At 46.6% G+C, this 15310-nt stretch overlaps 1 protein-coding gene and 1 long non-coding RNA gene across 2 annotated transcripts; one reads left to right on the top strand and one right to left on the bottom strand.

Moving 5' to 3' along the window:
• Positions 1-202: 202 nt before the first annotated feature.
• Positions 203-1798, bottom strand: LOC120051815. The gene is made up of 4 exons (XR_005477325.1): positions 1587-1798; positions 1296-1448; positions 672-808; positions 203-307 (listed from the first exon to the last, which is right to left on the bottom strand). It is a non-coding gene; the product is annotated as an uncharacterized LOC120051815 (long non-coding RNA).
• Positions 1799-9810: 8012 nt separating this feature from the next.
• LOC120051814 (protein FAM78B) lies at positions 9811-11783 on the top strand. Its single transcript, XM_038998699.1, has 2 exons — positions 9811-10073; positions 11261-11783. Exons 1-2 carry the CDS (start codon positions 9811-9813, stop codon positions 11781-11783), a joined length of 786 nt encoding a protein of 261 aa, XP_038854627.1.
• The last annotated feature ends 3527 nt before the right edge of the window (positions 11784-15310 follow it).

Raw genomic sequence — 15310 nt, 5'->3', positions numbered from 1 at the left:
TCAGTACTGTAACTCCTTGTATATAGCCAAGTTATCGCTAGTCATTGTGTATCTAATATTATTATTAAGTGTTAACGTTTTCTATTTTTTCTCAATTTTCTTTCTTGTTGGGAAGGGCCCATCAGTCAGCATTTCATTATTAGTTCACACCTGTTATTTACAAAGCACGTGACAAATAAAATAGGATTTCATTTTATTTGGTGGTGGTAACCATAACCTCAATAGACCCAACTTGCTGTTAGTGCAGGGTTAATTGCATCGGTGGATAGACAGGAAGCTGCTAAATTCTCTTAACTTCAGCAAATACCTGGAGGAAACAGGATACGATTAATTAAGCTTTTAGAGGATAATTATTATTTTCAATTAACAACACCACAATCACACAACACTGTACATAGAAAGAATGAGAAGAGTGTTTCACTTGTCAGCCACACATGTTCGGACAGCTGGGGTGGCCTGCTGAGTTGCCCCAGCAGCTCATAGTGATGTGGCGATCCACATGTGGTCATAGGAAGACAGTGCAACAGATATGTGACACTGTCTGTGTGACTGTGAACAGCCTGGGAACATATTACTCTGCATGTAATATACAGTATTACATTTTGACTATATACAGTATATAGTGTGTGTGTGTGTTTGTATGTGTTGTGTGTGTACATGACCTTACTGACCTCCTCCACACACTGCGAGAGGCATCCACGGTGCATACTTTCCTCTGTTGTTCATTCAGCTCTATGACGGGCCAGGTTGACTGCAGGTATGTCTGGACCCTTCAGTGCAGACCAGGAACATACACGAGACACACATCCTGGCATATCCATAAGACAAGACATCTCAGTACCACAAGAATAAATGCCTGGAGGCTTGTTGTAGGTGAGGCCCTACCGCTTCTCTAGACACCCTCTGTTGTCGTCTTAGCGTCCACTGCTCTCCCCTCAATTCAGACACCTGTCAAAACACACCTGCACACACACACACACACCTGCACACACCTGCACACACACACACACACACACACACACACACACACACACACACACACACACACACACACACACACACACACACACACACACACACACACACACACACACACACACACACACACACACATACACACACAGGCAACCCTGCTGACTTTACCATTCACAATACCACATACACAATAGAGACTGACCCCTTTGTCTTGGGTCAGATCATTTCTTCATATGGACTGCTGCATTTAGGAGAAACGTATCAGAGATCACACAGCTCTTTCCCTGCTATTCCAGGAGATGTAGTTAGTTGCCTCCCACCTGATTGCTGTAGTCAAAGAAGAGGACGAATTGGACGTCAGCCTTCCCCTCCATGACACAGGTCCAGCCCTGGAAGTTGTCTTGGTTACGCAGAAAGCCATCAATTAGGAAGCGGAACTTTGACTGGTCCAGCTGCATCGTTTCCTCCATCGCCTGGGAGAAGGATGGGGGCAGGGGAGTTGGGAGGGTACAAACAGGATCTGATGACTGTATGTAGGTGTCAAATTTGAAAAAGGAAAAAACAATAAGGCAGGGTTTACTCAATTAACTGCAAACAAGATGATGAGGTACCTTCCTCAGTAAGTTGATTGTGATCTCCACAGGAACAATCTTGCCATCCTTGATGTAGCTTCCGATCAGCTGTCCATATTCAATGCCCTCCTGACCCCTCTCGGCCCGCAAGAGGTCGCCTGCAGACAGGTGAGTGCAGCCATAAGCCTGGAATACTTGAACAAGGGAAGACCTAAGAAAAAAAGGAAAATACACAAGTCAAAGCAATGAATTGTTTCATTAAGGAGGGCATTGGAATGCAGTGAATAGTTAATACCTGCACTGTGACTTTTCAAACTAGGTTATCCTCTGTTGGATGTCAATAAAGGGAGGGACCGTGTATGACCGAAATGACTGGTGTTTATGTGAGTGCTTATGCCCTTTGAACCCCAATGTTGACATATCTACATTCCAGCCCAGGTCAACCCAGGTCAGTGTAGAACATAAACCCCACGGGAAACCCCTATTGGCTCCCAGGGTTATAAACTTTTATCAACTGTAGCTATTACAGAGTTCCAGTCCTGTCAGGAGGACACCTATGACTTAAAATCAGTTGCGGTCAGTGCCATTTAAGATTAGGGACAAAAACATTTTTTATGAGCATGGCCTTATTTCTATTACACCATAATGGATGACTGTCATTCATACTCCATTCACCCAGTTCAATGTAACAGCCATATGTTTAGGCTACAACATTTTCCCTACACTCATGAGTTTGCTACATCCTAAGTTACCAACTTAGGGGCACACAGTTCAAGAGACAAATTTGAGGTGACAGACAGTGACACATGGACATACAATGATATTCAAAAGTGCCATGCACACTCTTGCCTGCATCTAGCTGATATAGGATGTAATCATTAGTCCAACAGTTGCAAACAAGAGTTTCTATTGGACAAAATCAGGTATGTTTATCCCCGTTTTGTTCAGTTTGCATCTGTTTAAGAAAAGTTTTTCAACAGAATCGGAGGGATGAATACACCCCTGATCAAGCGTAAACACAATTCACTTTCATAGCAGCCACGTTGTATTCCTTCTCGCATCTATGCGCTCTCGTCCTCTCACCTTCGCATGTGGACTTTAAAGTACAACACATCAGCTGAATGTGACCAGGCGAAAAAACTTTTCCAAACCGCTACACACAGCCTACATCGTTGTCACCATGTTAGCGAAAGTAACATCATAGTCAGCATAGCTAATAGAATTAATGCATTAGTAAACCTGCTGCAATCATGCAGTAACGTTACAGTGTACAGTCAGTAAGCAGTTATACCGGCGGGCCCCGGTGGCAATACATTTGTAAACCCAAAAGATTACCTTGACTTGGAAAAGTTCCAGTGTTGTGTTGGATAGTCATAGCCAGCTAGCTAACACAGCATCCCTCTGTTTGAGAAGGGTGTTTCAGTAGGCTAAACTAGCTAGCTGCATTTGCTAGCTAAGTAAGTGAAATTAAAATTACGAAATCTCTCTCGCTATTTCTCATTTATCCAAAATGATCAACTATTGTCTTTCTCTATCTTTGAGTCAACTGCTCAAAGATAGAGAAAGTGGTCCAATTGGTCCAATTCACACACTTATCAAGATAACACGTGGTCATCCCTACTGCCTCTGATTTGGCAGACTCACTAAACACAAATGCATCATTTGTAAATCAAATTAAATAAAATGTTATTAGTCACATGCGCCGAATACAACAGGTGTAGACCTTACAGTGAAATGCCTACCTACAAGCCCCTAACCAATAGTTCAGTTAAAAAAATTATGGATAAGAATAAGAGATAAAAGTAACAAATAATTAAAGAGCAGCAGTAAAAAATAACAATATATACAGGGGGGTGCCGGTACAGAGTCAATGTGCGGGGGCACCGGTTAATTGAGGTAGTATGTACAAGTATGTAGAGTTAATTAAAGTGACTATGCATAGATGACAACAGAGAGTGGCAGTGGTGTGGAGGGGGGGGGGGGCAATGCAAATAGTCTGGGTAGCCATTTGACTAGATGTTCAGGAGTCTTATGACTTGGGGGTAGGAGCTGTTTCGAAGCCTCGTGGACCTAGACTTGGCGCTCCGGTACCGCTTGTCGTGTGGTAGCAGAGAGAACAGTCTATGACTAGGGTGGCTGGAGTCTTTGACATTTTTTAGGGTCTTCCTCTGACACCGCCTGGTATAGAGGTCCTGGATGGCAGGAAGCTTGGACACAGTGATGTACTGGGCCGTTCGCACTACCCTCTGTAGTGCCTTGCGGTTGGAGGCTGAGCAGTTGCCATACCAGGCAGTGACGCAGCCAGTCAGGATGCTCTCGATGGTGCAGCTGTAGAACCTTTTGAGGATCTGAGGACCCATGACAAATCTTTTCAGTCTGCTGAGGGGGAATAGATTTTGTCATGCCCGCTTCACGACTGTCATGGTGTGCTTGGACCATGTTAGTTTGTAGGTGATGTGGACACCAAGGAACTTGAAGCTCTCAACCTGCTCCACTGCATCCCTGTCAATGAGAATGGGGGCGTGTTCAGTCCTCTTTTTCCTGTAGTCCACAATCATCTCCTTTGTCTTGATCACATTGAGGGAGAGTTTGTTGTCCTGGCACCACACGGCCTGGTCTCTGACCTCCTCCCTATAGGCTGTCTCGTTGTTGTCGGTGATCAGGCCTACCACTGTTGTGTCATCGGCAAATGTAATGATGGTGTTGGAGTCGTGCCCGGCCATGCAGTCATGAGTAAACAGGGAGTAAAGGAGGGGGCTGAGCACACACCCCTGAGGGGCCCCTGTGTTGAGGATCAGCGTGGCGGATGTGTTGTTACCTACCCTTACCACCTGGGGGCGGCCCGTCAGGAAGTCCAGGATCCAGTTGCAATGCCATTGGAGGAATCCCGGAACATATTCCAGCCATAATTCTATCCTCCTTATTCCTGCTTACAAGCAAAAACTAAAGCAGGAAGCACCAGTGACTCTGTTAATAAAGAAGTGGTCAGATGACGCAGATGCTAAGCTACATGACTGTTTTGCTAGCACAGACTGGAATATGTTCCGGGAATCTTCTGATGGCATTGAGGAGTACACCACATCAGTCACTGGCATCATCAATAAGAGCATTGATGACGTCGTCCCCACAGTGACTGTATGTGCATACCCCAACCAGAAGCCATGGATTACAGGCAGCATCCGCACTGAGCTAAAGGGTAGATCTGCCGCTTTGAAGGAGCGGGACCCTAACCCGGAAGCTTATAAGAAATCCCACTATGGCCTCAGACGAACCATCAAACAGGCATAGTGTCAATACAGGACTAAGATTGAATCGTACTACAACAACTCCGACGCTCGTCAGATGTGGCAGGGCTTGCAAACTATTATAGACTACAAAGGGAAGCACAGGCGCGAGCTGCCCAGTGACGCGAGTCTACCAGACGAGCTAAATTACTTCTATGCTCGCTTCAAGGCAAGCAACACTGAAGCATGCATGAGAGCATCAGCTGTTCCGGACGACTGTGTGATCACGCTCTCCGTAGCCGATGTGAGTAACACCTTTAAACAGGTCAACATTCACAAGGCCGCAGGGCCAGACGGATTACCAGGACGTGTACTCCGAGCATGCGCTGACCAACTAGCAAGTGTCTGCACAGACATTTTCAACCTGTACCTGACTGAGTCTGTATTGCCAATATGTTTCAAGCAGACCACCATAGTCCCTGTGCCCAAGAACACTAAGGTAAACTGCCTAAATGACTACCAACCCGTAGCACTCACGTCTGAAGCCATGAAGTGCTTTGAAAGGCTGGTCATGGCTCACATCAACACCATTATCCCAGAAACCCTAGACTCACTCCAATTTGCATACCGCCCCAACAGATCCACAGATGATGCAGTCTCTATTTCACTCCACACTGCCCTTTCCCACCTGGACAAAAGGAACACCTATGTGAGAATGCTGTTCATTGACTGCAGCTCAGTGTTCAACACCATAGTGCCCTCAAAGCTCATCACTGAGCTAAGGACCATGGGACTAAACACCTCCCTCTGCAACTGGATCCTGGACTTCCTGACGGGCCGTCCCCAGGTGGTAAGGGTAGGTAACAACACATCCGCCACGCTGATCCTCAACACGGGGGCTCCTCAGGGCCAGTCACGACTCCAACACCATCGTTAAGTTTGCAGACGACACAACAGTGGTAGGCCTGAGCCCCGACAATGAGACAGCCTATAGGAAGAAGGTCAGAGTCCTAGCAGTGTGAAGCCAGGATAACAACATCTCCTCAACACGATCAAGACAAAGGAGATGATTGTGGACTACAGGAAAAGGTCAACCGAACACGCCCCCATTCTCATCTACAGGGCTGTAGTGGAGCAGGTTGAGAGCTTCAAGTTCCTTGGTGTCTACATCACCAACAAACTATCATGGTCCAAACACATCAAGACCGTCTTGAAGAGGGCACGACAAAGCCTATTTCCCCTCAGGAGACTGAAACGATTTGGCATGGGTCCTCAGATCCTGAAAAAGTTCTACAGCTGCATCATCGAGAGCTTCCTGAGTGGTTGCATCACTATCTGGTATGGCAACTTCTCTGCCTCCGACCGCAAGGTGTAACAGTTTTAACTTTACGTCCGTCCCCTCGCGCGAACCAGGGACCCTCTGCACACATCAACAACAGTCACCCACGAAGCATCGTTACCCATCGCTCCACAAAGGCCGCGGCCCTTGCAGAGCAAGGGGAACCACTACTTCAAGGTCTCAGAGCAAGTGACGTCACCGATTGAAAGGCTATTAGCGCGCACCACAGCTAACTAGCTAGCCATTTCACATCCGTTACAAAGGCACTACAGAGGGTAGTGCGTACGGCCCAGTACATCACTGTGGCCAAGCTTCCTGCCATATAGGACCTCTATACCAGGCAGTGTCAGAGGCAGACCCTAAAAATTGTCAAAGACTCCAGCCACCCTAGTCATAGACTGTTCTCTCTGCTACCGCACGGCAAGCGGTACCGGAGCACCAAGTCTAGGTCCAAAAGGCTTCTTAACAGCTTCTATCACCAAGCCATAAGACTCCAGAACAGCTAATCAAATGGCTACACAAACTATTTGCATTGCCCCCCCCCCCTGTTTACCCTGATGCTACTCTCTGTTTATTTTCTATGCATAGACACTTTAACTCTACCTACATGTATATATTACCTTAATTACCTTGACTAACCAGTGCCCCCGCACATTGACTCTATACAGGTACCCCCTACATATAGCCTCGCTACTGTTATTTTACTGGTGCTCTTTAATTAAATGTTATTTTTATTTCAATTTTTTAGTTAACACTTATTTTTCTTAAAACTGTATTGTTGAGGGCCTCCCGGGTGGTGCAGTGGTCTAAGACACTGCATCGCAGTGCTAGCTGTGCCACCAGAGATTATGGCTTTGCGACCGGGAGGCCCATGGGGCAGCGCACAATTGGCCCAGCGTCGTCTGGGTTAGGGAGGGTTTGGCCGGCAGGGATATCCTTGTCTCATCGTGCACTAGTGACTCCTGTGTGGGCCGGGCGCAGTGCACGCTGACCAGGTCACCAGGTTTACGGTGTTTCCTCCGACACATTGGTGCGGCTGGCTTCCGGGTTGGATGTGCATTGTGTCAAGAAGCAGTAAGGCTTGGTTGGGTTGTGTTTCGGGGGACGCATGGCTTTTGACCTTCGCCTCTCCCGAGTCCGTACGGGAGTTGCAGCGATGAGACAAGACTGTAACTACTACCAATTGGGGAGAAAAAAGGGGGTATAAAATAAAAAATTTAAAATGTAAAATACTGCATTGTTGGTTAAGGGCTTTTAAGTAAGTACACCATTTGATTTAGGCATATTTTAGCAATTACTTTTACTTTTGATACTTAGGTATATTTAGAACCAAATACTTTTTTACTTTTACTCAAGTAGTATTTTTCTGGGTAACTTTCACTTTTACTTGAGTAACTTATTATTAAGGTATCTATACTTTTACTCAAGTATGACAATTGGGTACTTTTCCACCACTGATCACAATCAAATTATTTTATAAAAGTACTTGAAGCCAGGAGTAATCTTTTACCAACTCTATGCTGAACACACTGCTTGCGTCGCGTGCGCGAGCATTGCAAAATAAATGTACATGTACATGTTATTCAATCATTGCACCCACACTGCTCGTGCACGTCAACGAGCGTCTGTGTAGCCAGGCGCTAAAATATAACTTGGTTCTATTTGTGATGGTTGACACGCTGCAAGTCCCGCCTCTCTCATCTCCTCATTTTTTAGGAGCATATACCCAAGTGGGTGATTGAAAGATGAACTGAGGTCCACTCTCCAGCACAGTTGGTGGTGGTAATGCACCTTAAAGTTGGTTGCCAACCACCATATAAAGTCCAGATAAGAAGAAGAAGCCTGAAGGAGGAGAGATTACTAGAAACAAACTCAGTTTACCCTTTTATCTGTGGATTAATTGTCAGAGTAGAGGACCTTGTGCATTTCAGGGAAAATACCAAACCAATGTTTATATCCCAGGACAAATTAACTAGCAACAGCAAGCTAGCTAAATTGCCATAAATGTTTCATGCTTTTCAACCGGTTCCCAAACGAATATAGTTGGTTCAGAGTTAGTCATGATATTTCAACCTGCATGTCCTGATCGCGTCTTGTGTGTGTGAACAAAATCAACAAGCATGCGAGCGGTGTGGTCAGGTGTTGGCAAAGGGATCACTGAAGTCCCAGCGTGCCAGTAATGGGAGGTGCTTTGTTATTACCGTCTACATCAGATTCACTGGCAGGGCCAATCCCATAAACTGAAATGCCATGTCACATGTCGCTACAAGTGTAGAACCTCCCATTTGTCGTAGTTAACTGAAATTGGGCGTCATTGTCTGCTCAGAATGCCACGCCTACCTTTATTTATGTAAAAAACTCGACTGTGGTTCATCATCATGTCAAACAAAGATTAGTAGGCTTTTCATAAAGGGTATAACTTGTGGCCTTCAATCAGAAAAGTGCTATTTATTTTTTAAGAATATCAAGCTCTCCTGCAAAAATCTATTTAAATTTGCCCTAAAATTATATGATATAATCATACAATTATAGCCTAATCTTATTGATTGCGCTGCCTTCAAATAATGGCATAGAGTAGACAAAAGCCTGCCATTGCATAATTGGTGTGAGTATGTCGCGCATAAAAAATGAAATCATCAATTGGTCAGGCATACGCTATAGCCATTCAAGCTATGGAGGAAATGTACAGACTGTTACTGCCAAATAATGGACCCCGGCACTACCACGCGCTCAGTCTACCTCTGCTTTTCATTGGTTCACTCATCATCATCAGCACCAGGGAAGCTGAACAGCGCCAGAGGACGCATTGCTTTCGGAGAAAAGAGGAGACAAGACAGAATCCCTAATGAATCCGTAATGTGTCTGAGTTCATCAAGCCATGCGGCGACAATTCGATACATTGATTGTCTGATTGGATAGAACTGTGGTAGGCTATAGAATTTCTCTTTTCTTAAACAATTGTTTTTCACACCCTCTGATTTATCGAGGCGAGAGGCTGTTGTTCAGCCAATTCTGCAGAGAGGAAGCAAGCGTTAAATGAAAAATGCGGGAATTCTCCGCTTTGGCCTTGTTTTTATCCATCGTTTTACTGTCATAGTGAGGAATGCTGGGTGGTGTAGATTGTCAATGTCATCGCTCCGATCAAGTGCACCTTGTGAGCCGCCAGCGCCGCATCAACAAGCATCACGACCACCACCCGACGGGGACATCGACACGACGCCTCTGAGTCCGCCGCTCTCCTCCGGCTTGTGACATGACAGCCCGGGGAAGAAAGAAGAGGATCAAGCGGCACAGACCTGCAAGCGGACGTGTGGATTTGAATACAAAGGCCGCGGGTAACAATCATTTTGAGGGGCTGGAGCCCACGGAAGCCCGGACTGCAAGAGAGGGCAGTGCCACACAGACACCGACAGGCTACACCTGCGATACGAGACATAGAGAGGATCCCATATCACCAACTGCTGTTATTTCATCTGTTCCCCTATCCCAAGATCAGGCCACCTATCTGTTTCGTCTTCGTGCGTAAATGTGGATGGAACTGATTGCGTTTTTGGATGCATAAAATGCATTGACTAATGTGCCATTTTAACTATAGCGTCTGGAAGTCGATGGGACGTGACAGAGATTGATGACACATTTATCCCAAGTCCACAGTGTTATCATCCCGTCAAGTCCCCCTGGCTAGAACCCTAACCTCATCATGGGCTGCATACAGAGCATCACCTGTAAGTCGCGCATCAAACGTGAAAACATAGTGGTCTACGACGTTTCCGCCACTATCGACCACTGCCCAACAATCATTGAGGAGAACTCGCCTATAGTGTTGCGCTACAAGACGCCCTATTTCAAGGCCTCTGCGCGGATAGTTATGCCCCCTATTCCCCGTAATGAGACTTGGGTGGTGGGTTGGATCCAGGCATGCACACAGATGGAATTCTACAACACCTACAACGACATCGGCATGTAAGTTGAGTTCTCCTTCTGTTTTGAATTCCCCCATCAGGAGGCTAGCTGCTGACTGTCCTCTGTCACAGGGGACTGATGCTCCACCCTTCCCCTGATGATATGTCCTAAACTGTCACTCTCTGGTGCATTGGGCAGGTGCCAAAGCAAAGGAACAGACCTTAGTCATTGTTCCAGTGTGTGTGTGTGTGTGTGTGTGTGTGTGTGTGTGTGTGTGTGTGTGTGTGTGTGTGTGTGTGTGTGTGTGTGTGTGTGTGTGTGTGTGTGTGCGTGCGTGCGTGCGTGCGTGCGTGCGTGCGTGCGTGCGTGCGTGCGTGCGTGTGTGTGTGAGAGAGAGAGAGAGAGAGAAATCTTAAATGCCACAAATGTCTAAATCGGTTTTGTGAGGCATCAAAAATGACGTGAATGCAATGCAACAGTTGATGTATGGCTGTGTGGGTGCATGTGTTGCAGAGCATTTGTGCGCACAGCAGGGTAACTATGCTGTCACCGTCTTTCATTCAAACGCCCACCAATTGATTGTGTTCCTGTGATTTCAGCATCAAAATAGAAACAACTGAGGAGCTAAACAACTGCTTCTAGACACATTGTGTTCACCGGAACAATGGAGGGAGAGAGAGACGCACTGACACTCCCACGCTCCCTCCTCTACCGGAGACACAATCACACACCCACTGACGAGCAACACATACCTCCGCCTCCAGCACTGCCTGGGGGTATTTTTCACTGGAGGAGGCATATGTGAGGGGATGTTTAACCCTGGCTGGAGGTGGGGTGTCTTGGGGTGCAGAAAAACACAGTGTACAGACAGATGGAGTTATTCTGAGGGGGAGACAGTGGCATCAGGTCACACCAGCTGACACCCCCTCATTGGCCAACAAACAATGAGATATGAATCTACTACTAACGCACTGAACACATACAGTATGGAGCCCTGAGGTAGAATAGAGATGGACATGCTGATTCCATTTATCACACATACAGTATGTATTTGTTTGTCTTCCTCTGTTCTGTTCGAGAATGTCTAATTCCCAAATGTGTTTGTGTGAGACACCTAAAGCCTTTTGAAACTTCTCGTGACCCTACAGTGTTACAAGCCACAACACAATGTCAATCAGGGACCAACTAAGAACAGGCTCCAACCCACCATCTGTTAAACTGTAATCTGACCCTTTGTCCTCCTGCAGGTCTAGCTGGGAGCTACCAGAGCTGTGTGAGGGTCTTGTGAGGGCCATCAGTGACTCAGATGGGGTGAGCTACCCCTGGTACGGCAACACCACCGAGACGGTCACCCTGGCGGGGCCCACCTCCAAGCCCTCTCGCTTTACCGTCAGCATGAACGATAACTTCTACCCCAGTGTGACCTGGGCAGTGCCCATCAGCGACAGCAACCTTCCCCTGCTCACTCGCATCAAAAGGGACCAGAGCTTCACCACATGGCTGGTGGCCCTCAACACGGCCACGCGGGAGAAGATCCTGCTGCAGACGGTCAAGTGGCGCATGCGGGTGGACATCCTGGTGGACCCCTCCATGCCCCTGGGCTCCAGAGCCACCCTGATGGGCCGGACGCACCAGGACCAGCCTCGCGTCCTAACCCGCATGGAACCTATCCCCCCCAACGCCCTGGGGAGGCCCAACGCCAACGACGCCCAGGTGCTGATGTGGAGGCCCAGGAAGGGCCCGCCTCTGGTGGTCATCCCTCCTAAGTAGAGAAGGAAGGAGAGAGGGAGGGGAGGTGGAACTATGGGTCCGGACATCCAGCCATGATGAGATCAATATGGACAACTGCCTTAAATCTCCACACTGCCTTTGAGTAGAGAGGGAGAAGACCATTGCTTGGATCGAGTATAAATACAGGACAGACCCACAGATGGACCTCTGCCTTAATAAAGTCATTTGGCCTGGAGAAGCAGGGAGGACTTGTGGGTGTGCCAGGCCCAGCGGGCTTCAGAGTAGGCTACACTCCAGGGGAGCAGCCTGTAACCTATTGCACACCATGCTGCCTCACCGAGATGACAGAGCAGCCATCTTTAATCACAGATTGCTCTGGGTCTATGACAGTGATGTAGAGGGCTGTGTCTCAAATGGCACCCTATTACTCTTTGGCTCTGGTTAAAGGTAATGCAGTATGTGGAGAATGCGTTGCCATGTGAGACTAGTCCAAGGTGTGAGAGGCACAAGAGTACATGTATGTGGCTTTATGGGTATAATACAGGTGAGATTGAGGTGTATAATGTATTTTATATTTAAGAACAAAGATTGTGGTACATTTAAAGTCAGCCTTCATGCTCAGTACAGTTACAGAAAGGGATGGATGTGTTACTGGGAGAGGGGAAAGACAGGGTCTCTAGAGCAATCTACAGCAGGCCCAATGAGAACAGCAGTGTAGGCCAGGCCAGGTAGTAGAGGAGTTTCATTACAAACGCTATATATTCATTTTCAGAAATGTTGGTAAATTAGCTTTTATTGTTTAAAGAAATAATGAAAGAGATTTATGTGTTTTTTCACTATCTAATCATGGCATGTTCAATGACAGACATGCATTTATTTAAATCTATCACTTGATGGTTTCATTTCAGAGAGACAAATTATATTTTTGTTGTGCAAAATGCTATATATCCACCTCACTCTCTGAGAAATAAGTAGTTACGCTAGGTTTTATAGAATGAAATGTAACAAATAGCTACATTTTTAATAAAGAAATGTACAAATGATACATTTTTGATATCTTTATATATTTTATTTTACAAAAATAATTAAACACAGTAATATGAGATCTATATGTAAAACATTTACATTTGACATTTTAGTAATTTAGTAGATGCTCTTATCCAGAGCTACTTACAGTAAGTGCATTCATCTTAAGATAACTAGGTGGGACAACCACATATCACAGTCAAATATACAGGATAGAAACATTCCATTCGAGCTAAACAATGGATATATAGCGTTTTTCCCCCCAAAAAACATTTTCATACATATCTAAAATCTATGAATAAAAAATATGAGAAAAGTAATATTTTATAAACACATGAAGGTGAAAAAATAATTTCTGGTGAAAAAATACAAATGTAAAAAATTGGTGGATATAGCGTTTTGGAAATCAACTTTTCAGATGCAGAAAGGAGACTGAGTGGGCCAGGCCAGGTAGTAGATGAAGAGCAGACTGAGTGGGCCAGGCCAGGTATTAGATGAAGAGCAGACTGAGTGGGCCAGGTAGTAGATGAAGAGCAGACTGAGTGGGCCAGGCCAGGTAGTAGATGAAGAGGAGACTGAGTGGGCCAGGCCAGGTAGTAGATGAAGAGGAGACTGAGTGGGCCAGGCCAGGTAGTAGATGAAGAGGAGACTGAGTGGGCCAGGCCAGGTAGTAGATGAAGAGCAGACTGAGTGGGCCAGGCCAGGTAGTAGATGAAGAGCAGACTGAGTGGGCCAGGCCAGGTATTAGATGAAGAGCAGACTGAGTGGGCCAGGCCAGGTATTAGATGAAGAGCAGACTGAGTGGGCCAGGCCAGGTAGTAGATGAAGAGGAGACTGAGTGGGCCAGGCCAGGTAGTAGATGAAGAGCAGACTGAGTGGGCCAGGCCAGGTAGTAGATGAAGAGCAGACTGAGTGGGCCAGGCCAGGTATTAGATGAAGAGCAGACTGAGTGGGCCAGGTAGTAGATGAAGAGGAGACTGAGTGGGCCAGGCCAGGTAGTAGATGAAGAGGAGACTGAGTGGGCCAGGCCAGGTAGTAGATGAAGAGCAGACTGAGTGGGCCAGGCCAGGTATTAGATGAAGAGCAGACTGAGTGGGCCAGGTAGTAGATGAAGAGGAGACTGAGTGGGCCAGGCCAGGTAGTAGATGAAGAGGAGACTGAGTGGGCCAGGCCAGGTAGTAGATGAAGAGCAGACTGAGTGGGCCAGGCCAGGTAGTAGATGAAGAGGAGACTGAGTGGGCCAGGCCAGGTAGTAGATGAAGAGGAGACTGAGTGGGCCAGGTAGTAGATGAAGAGGAGACTGAGTGGGCCAGGCCAGGTAGTAGATGAAGAGGAGACTGAGTGGGCCAGGCCAGGTGGTAGATGAAGAGGAGACTGAGTGGGCCAGGCCAGGTAGTAGATGAAGAGGAGACTGAGTGGGCCAGGCCAGGTAGTAGATGAAGAGGAGACTGAGTGGGCCAGGCCAGGTAGTAGATGAAGAGGAGACTGAGTGGGCCAGGTAGTAGATGAAGAGCAGACTGAGTGGGTCAGGCCAGGTAGTAGATGAAGAGCAGACTGAGTGGGCCAAGCTAGGTAGTAGATGAAGAGCATACTGAGAATGTAATGGGCATGTGTCTCTGCCCAGGTTTCGCTGACGCATGCCAGATCTTACAGCGTGTGAATATTTTAAGTTTCAGCTAACCACAGCATTATGGTTGCGTTCCCCTGTTCAGACGTTGCATGCATCAACCAATGGTTGCATGCCACATCATCAACTGTGTCATCGACTGACAGATTGCCATAACATATGATATGGTTAGCTGATACGTAAAATACCTATCTAGGCATAAGTTCTGGCAGGCGTGAGCAACGCCAGGGCAGAGGGACGCGTCCTACGTTATAGCAATCTGTCAGTCGATGACAGTCAATGACGTGGCACGCAACCATTGGTTGATGCATGCAACGTCTGAACAGTGGAATGCAACCAATATGAACTCCTCATGCTGCTCATTACTGAGGTGCAAACCATACTAGCCTTTACACTGACAAACACACACATCCCCTCTGTGACTAAACACACATGCAGACACACACTTATTCACACATCCCCTCTGTGACTACACCCAAGTCATTATCATAAGAGGGACGAGTGGTATATTACAAACCATTTGTTTAGATTGGAGGTCATATCACATACCGTGTATGGTGGCCACTGTATGGTGACAAACGTCCATTGAGAGCCAGTCACTCACAGTAAGATGTGCCTGAGAACAGAATGACGCGGACTGGAGGATGTAGTGGGACACCGTGGGGTGGTACTTTACAGGGTTTCAGAATGGATGGGTGGGAGCTTTTGCATGCAAGCAGTGTTTTTAATTCAATAAAATGATTCAAGTAAAATGTGTCTTTTTTTATAGAACCTATTTAAATCCCTCTGCAAATGTAATCATTTCCCCCCTCAGTTGCACATTGAGTTCATGGATGTATGTGTTACAGGGGGTCTCATGCACAATATGCACTCACTCAGAAAATGTATTAGTGGCAGAAACAATAGGGAGTGC

The sequence above is a fragment of the Salvelinus namaycush genome, chromosome 8, assembly GCF_016432855.1.
Source record: "Salvelinus namaycush isolate Seneca chromosome 8, SaNama_1.0, whole genome shotgun sequence".
Taxonomy (NCBI): Eukaryota; Metazoa; Chordata; class Actinopteri; order Salmoniformes; family Salmonidae; genus Salvelinus; species Salvelinus namaycush.
This window is presented reverse-complemented; position numbering and strand designations above follow the sequence as displayed.

Bases quoted from the DNA above. Each gene is read 5' to 3' on its own strand.
- LOC120051814 (XM_038998699.1), top strand. From the start codon at position 9,811: ATGGGCTGCATACAGAGCATCACCTGTAAGTCGCGCATCAAACGTGAA. The intron at 10,074-11,260 runs GTAAGTTGAGTT...GTCCTCCTGCAG, and splicing joins ACCTACAACGACATCGGCAT to GTCTAGCTGGGAGCTACCAG.